At 34.9% G+C, this 5,806-nt stretch overlaps 1 protein-coding gene across 1 annotated transcript; it reads left to right on the forward strand.

The window, feature by feature from the left end:
• Positions 1-1,266: 1,266 nt before the first annotated feature.
• LOC107472399 (uncharacterized) lies at positions 1,267-3,032 on the forward strand (the record flags this gene model as incomplete). Its single annotated transcript, XM_052256801.1, has 4 exons — positions 1,267-1,559; positions 1,764-1,958; positions 2,190-2,373; positions 2,473-3,032. Coding segments are annotated over 4 exons (1,232 nt in total), but the record flags the coding sequence as incomplete, so codon positions are not given.
• Positions 3,033-5,806: the final 2,774 nt, after the last annotated feature.

Genomic DNA, 5,806 nt, shown 5'->3' on the forward strand with positions numbered 1-5,806 from the left:
ATATATGTTTATAGAATCTCCGCATGTATATTTTGTGTTTTGTCCCTCCTAGAGGTCGACTTGGAGATACAGGGGTTTATTTTGTGGTTTGAGTTTTATTTTGGGTTGTATATAAACATAATTATATACTCTGGTCGGCCTTAGCTTCGCAGGTCGAGTCTGGAGCTTGCTATCTGAGTTTTGGAACTCTGATATGTATATATATGTGTTCAGTTATCTTTCGATTTTACCTGTCCGTTTTACGAATATCCATGCGAGTGTGTCACGATTTTCTGTTTATCAATTTGTTTAGCTTGTTCTTCAAGGCTCCTAGATATGATTTCACCCAACTATATCTATGTAGATATCATTTTCTTTTAGAGGTCGTAATACCTTGCCACCTCTGCTTTACGACTTAAGCGTAAGGCCCTGTGTGGTAGGGTGTTACATAAAAAACATGAAACAAAACATACAAGCTAAAAAATTTGGCCAAAGACAAAAATTGTCATATCCTATATAAGATAATTCACTAAAAAATGCTATAAGACAATTGATGAACAGAGAACTTTATACAAAAAACAAATTATGATATACAAAGAAAGTATTTTTTTTAAAAAAAATTATTTATTTCAGACTCAATCTATATTGTATTGACTATTTAATCTAAAAAAATAATCCATGATAAACATAGTGTTACCATATAAACAAAAATATATAATGGAACAAGAAAATAATAAACATTTAGAATAATATAATGTTGTTATAGATCGTAAGTGATTTTAACTTTGTTATAACAGTTTCGAATAAAAGGTTTTAAACAAAATGATTTTATTAAAAAAAGAATAAAACTATATTGCTACAGAATAAATAATATTTCTTTATAATTAAAAGAATAAAAACATTTATTTAACGAATAAAAAACATCTTTAGAAAGAATAAAATAAAATATTTTATAATTAAAGTTGTTAAATACATCTGAATGACAAAATTTAAAAAAAATAAAGTCAAACAACATCACAATATTATACAATGTAACAAAGTCAAGAAAAATGATTGAAACATCACTTAAATATTTGATAACTACTTATCTCTTTTTTATGATGATTACTATAATGGAAGTAATTTTTTGTATTTATAATCAACAAAGAACTATTTTTTTAGTTGTTACAAAATTCATCATTTTATGATTTTCATTATGAATGTAACCAAATATATGTTAATTTAATACGAGTACAGAAATTAGATAAAATGTTTGAGCATCCCATAATTGTGCTCGAAATTTTCAAGAGGATGGAACAATAATTCGAACTCCACTACCAGTCCCAAGGACATGTCATTACTGTAGCGCACGTCTATTTCACCATGAGACGTTCGAGATGTGCTGTAATGGGGGAAAAGTCTCTCTTCCCCGAGTAAATGGTCCTCAGGAATTGCTTGAAATCTTCTTGGACCCCTCTGCAGAAGGAAACCATTTTAGAAAACATATTCGTGGATACAATCATGTATTTTCCTTCACTTCGTGTGGTGTGCACATAGACGAACAACTGGCTATAACAGGTCATGGTATATATACATTTCGTGCTCAAGGCTCAATATATCACAGTATAGGAGGATTTCATCCGGATCAGGGCACGCGGCCACGGTTTTTGCAACTGTACATATATGATACTGATCACGAGTTGCAGAATAGGTTGCTGGAGAACACACAACTACATAAAACATTAGTTTTCAAGTTACAACAATTGCTACACCGGTATAATCCTTTTCTCCATGTGTTTCGCCAGCTTACACAACGGTCAGATGTGCATGAGTGTAGTTTGGTCATTAGAGAGCGACCTGCTAATCAGCCACAATATAGTCTTCCAACTGCGTCGCAGGTAGCAGCCATAATTGTTGGTGATGACGTTGAAACAATGATTCGTGGGCGAGATATTAAGGTGCAAACTCATGCTGGTAGCCTACGAAGGATTCAGGAATTCGTTGGCTATTACGATCCACTACAATATCCTCTTCTTTTTCCATTTGGAACTCATGGATGGGATATCAATACCCGAAGTCAAAGTGGCGGCAAAGTATCGTGCCGAACATATAATAGTTATATGCTCCAGGTACAAATCTCCATTTCCTACGCAGTATAGACTTCAATAAAATTATGCCAAAAAATTGATCAATGTATCTAATCTTTTTTGCAAATTCTAAAAAATTTGTAGATCCGCCCCGATGATCATTCCACCGTATTGCAAGCAGGACGACTACTACAACAATATGTTGTTGATAACTATGTGAAAATTGAAACCGGAAAGTTAAGATGGGTTCGAAATAGACAGAAGAAATTACGGGCTGAATTATACCAAGGTTTACAAGATGCTTTGCACACAGGAGAAACTAATGTAGGTAAACATTGTTGTATCTAATTGCTACTTCGAAAATAATTAAGAATTACCCAAAATAATTATTAAAACTAATAATATTTCTCTATATATTTGTCTTCAGAAAATGTTGGAAGAAAAAGAACAATATTACCATCGTCGTTCATTGGTAGCCGTCGCGACATGACCCAACGATATGAAGATGGAATGGCGATTGTTCTTAAAGAGGGAAAGCCAGATATTTTTCTCACAATGACATGCAATCCATCTTGGACTGAAATAACTTCAGAACTCAACCCAGTTCAAACTCCACAAGATCGTCGAGATCTAACAACAAGAATTTTTCGAGCCAAATTTGAACAGCTGAAAGAGGATGTAATTACTAAGGGTGTCTTGGGAAAGGTGAAGAGCTATATTTATGTCACTGAGTTTCAAAAAAGAGGGTTGCCACATGTACATATATTGCTAATCTTAGAAAACAATGATAAGTTAATTGACCCGGAGCATTATGATAGTTTGGTACGTGCAGAGATACCATCTAAAGAAGTAGAACCACACCTACATGATGCTGTGCTAAAACATATGATTCATGGTCCTTGTGGTACACTTGATCAATCTTCACCCTGCATGAAAAATGGCAAATGTAAACGCAACTACCCAAAAGAGTTCGCAGCAGAAACATGAAGAGGTGACGACTCATATCCGCAATATAGGCGATGATTCGACACTCCAGTACAAATTAACCAAAATGTCATGGTTGACAATAGATGGGTAGTTCCGTACAACCCTTGGCTACTACTAAAGTATGATTGCCATATTAATGTTGAGATATGTAGTAGCATCAAGAGTATAAAGTATCTCTACAAATATTGCTACAAGGGTCCAGATCGGGTTGCAATGGAAGTTCACAACAGTTCTAATGTTGACGAGGTCCAACAGTTTGTTGATGCAAGATGGATTGCTGCTCTAGAGGCATGTTGGAGAATATTTAAATTTAACCTTTACCGAATGTATCCATCAGTGAAAAGGTTACAAATTCATTTGCCAAATCAACATCAAGTGAGCTTCTATGATCACCAAACCATTCCTGAAATACTTAATGATGATTATTTCTCTAGAACAATTCTCACTGAGTTCTTTGCTCTAAATTGTGAGGAGGACCAATGATGAGCGGATATTTTATACGCTTTTTGGGGGTAATTTCATGTAGATTTTAGCATGTTTTAATTAGTTTTTAGTAGAATAATATTAGTTTTTAGGTAAAAATCATATTTCTGGACTTTACTATGAGTATGTGTGTTTTTCTGTGATTTCAGGTATTTTCTGGCTGAAATTGAGGGAGCTGAGCAAAAATCTGAGTTAGGCTGAAAAAGGACTGCTGATGCTGTTGGATCCTGACCTTCCTACAGGAGTCCAATTGGCGCGCTCTCAACGGCGTTGGAAATTAGACATCCAGGACTTTCCAGCAATATATAATCGTCCATACTTTGCGCGAAGATAGACGACGTAACTTGGCGTTGAACGCCAAGTACATGTTGCTGTCTGGAGTTAAACGCCAGAAACACGTCATGATCTAGAGTTGAACGCCCAAAACACGTCATAACTTGGAGTTCAACTCCAAGAAAAGCCTCAGCACGTGGATAGCTTTAGTCTCAGCCCCAGCACACACCAAGTGGGCCCTAGAAGTGGATTTCTGCACCAATCATCTTAGTCTACTCATATTCTGTAAACCTAGGTTACTAGTTCACTATTTAAACAACTTTTAGAGATTTATCTTGTACCTCATGACATTTTCAGATCTGAATTACATACTTTTTGACGGCATGAGTCTCTAAACTCCATTGTTGGAGGTGAGGAGCTCTGCAGCGTCTCGATGAATTAATACAATTCCTTTGTTTTCCATTCAAACACGCTTGTTCTTATCTAAGATGTTTATTCGCGCTTAATTATGGAGAAGGTGATGATCCGTGACACTCATCACCTTCCTCAATCCATGAACGTGTGTCTGACAACCACCTCCATTCTACATCAGATTGAATGAGTATCTCTTTGATTCCTTAATCAGAATCTTCGTGGTATAAGCCGGATTGATGGCAGCATTCATGAGAATCCGGAAAGTCTAAACCTTGTCTGTGGTATTCCGAGTAGGATTCTGGGATTGAATGACTGTGACGAGCTTCAAACTCCTGAAGGTTGGGCGTTAGTGACAGACGCAAAAGAATCAATGGATTCTATTCAAACCTGATTGAGAACCGACAGATGATTAGCCGTGCTGTTACAGAGCATAGGAACGTTTTCACTGAGAGGATGGGAGGTAGCCATTGACAACGGTGACACCCTATATAGAGCTTGCCATGGAAGGAACCCTGCGTGTGGGAAGAGGACTTCAAGGAAAAGTAGAAATTCAAAGGAAAACGCATCTCCAAAACTCCAACATATTTCTCATTATTGCACACCAAGTAACGATTTGATTCTCTTTTATTTTTCTAATAATTTTAAATACTTTGACTCCTTACAATTAAATCCAAATAATTTTATTGGCCTCCTGACTAAGATTAATAAAATAAACATTGATTGCTTCAAACCAATAATCTCCGTGGGATCGACCCTTACTCACGTAAGGTATTACTTGGACGACCCAGTGCACTTGCTGGTTAGTTGTGCGAATCACAAATTCGTGCACCAAGTTTTTGGCGCCGTTGCCGAGGATTATTGAGTTTGAACAATTGAAGGCATATTTTATTTCTTAGATTAGGAATAATTTATTTTTATTGTTATAGAGTCATTAAATTTTGATAGGATAGTTTCTTTTCAAAAAAAATTTCTTTTCAAAAATATTATTTTTCTTAATTAATTGTTAATTTTTCGTGAGTTTAGTGTCTTATTCTAAGTTTGGTGTTAATTGCATATTTTATATTTTCTTTAAAATTTTCGTGTTAGTGTTCTTGGTTCTTCCTTGATCTTCAAGTTATTCTTGATAATTGGTTATACCCTTTGGAACCTTTTTCAAAAATAATTTTTCTTGGACTGAATCTTGTGCCATTTTTCTTGTTTTGTGTCTTTTCTTGTTTTTCTTGTGCTTTTTCAAAACAGTAACTTTCAAAAATTTTTACTTGTATCCATAAATCTAATACATTTTTAAAATCAACTCTGAAGTTGCTGCCCATTTTGCTGGAGCTTTAGTAGTTGTTCTTCATAATTGGGTATCTTCTTTGGAATCTTTTTCAAAATTAATTTTTCTTTTATTGAATCTTGTGCCAAACTTTAAGTTTGGTGTTTTCTTGCTAAGTTTTCTTTAATTTTCGAAAATTTGTCCTGGTTTTCTAAAAATTTTAAGTTTGGTGTTCTTCCTTTTGTTCTTGGTGTTCTTGTGAATCTTCAAAGTGTTCTTGGATTTTTCTTGTGTCTTGATCTTAAAATTTTTAAGTTTGGTGTTCCTTGGTGTTTTCCCTCCAAAA

The sequence above is a fragment of the Arachis duranensis genome, unplaced genomic scaffold (genome assembly GCF_000817695.3).
Source record: "Arachis duranensis cultivar V14167 unplaced genomic scaffold, aradu.V14167.gnm2.J7QH unplaced_Scaffold_86289, whole genome shotgun sequence".
In the NCBI taxonomy this organism is placed as follows: Eukaryota; Viridiplantae; Streptophyta; class Magnoliopsida; order Fabales; family Fabaceae; genus Arachis; species Arachis duranensis.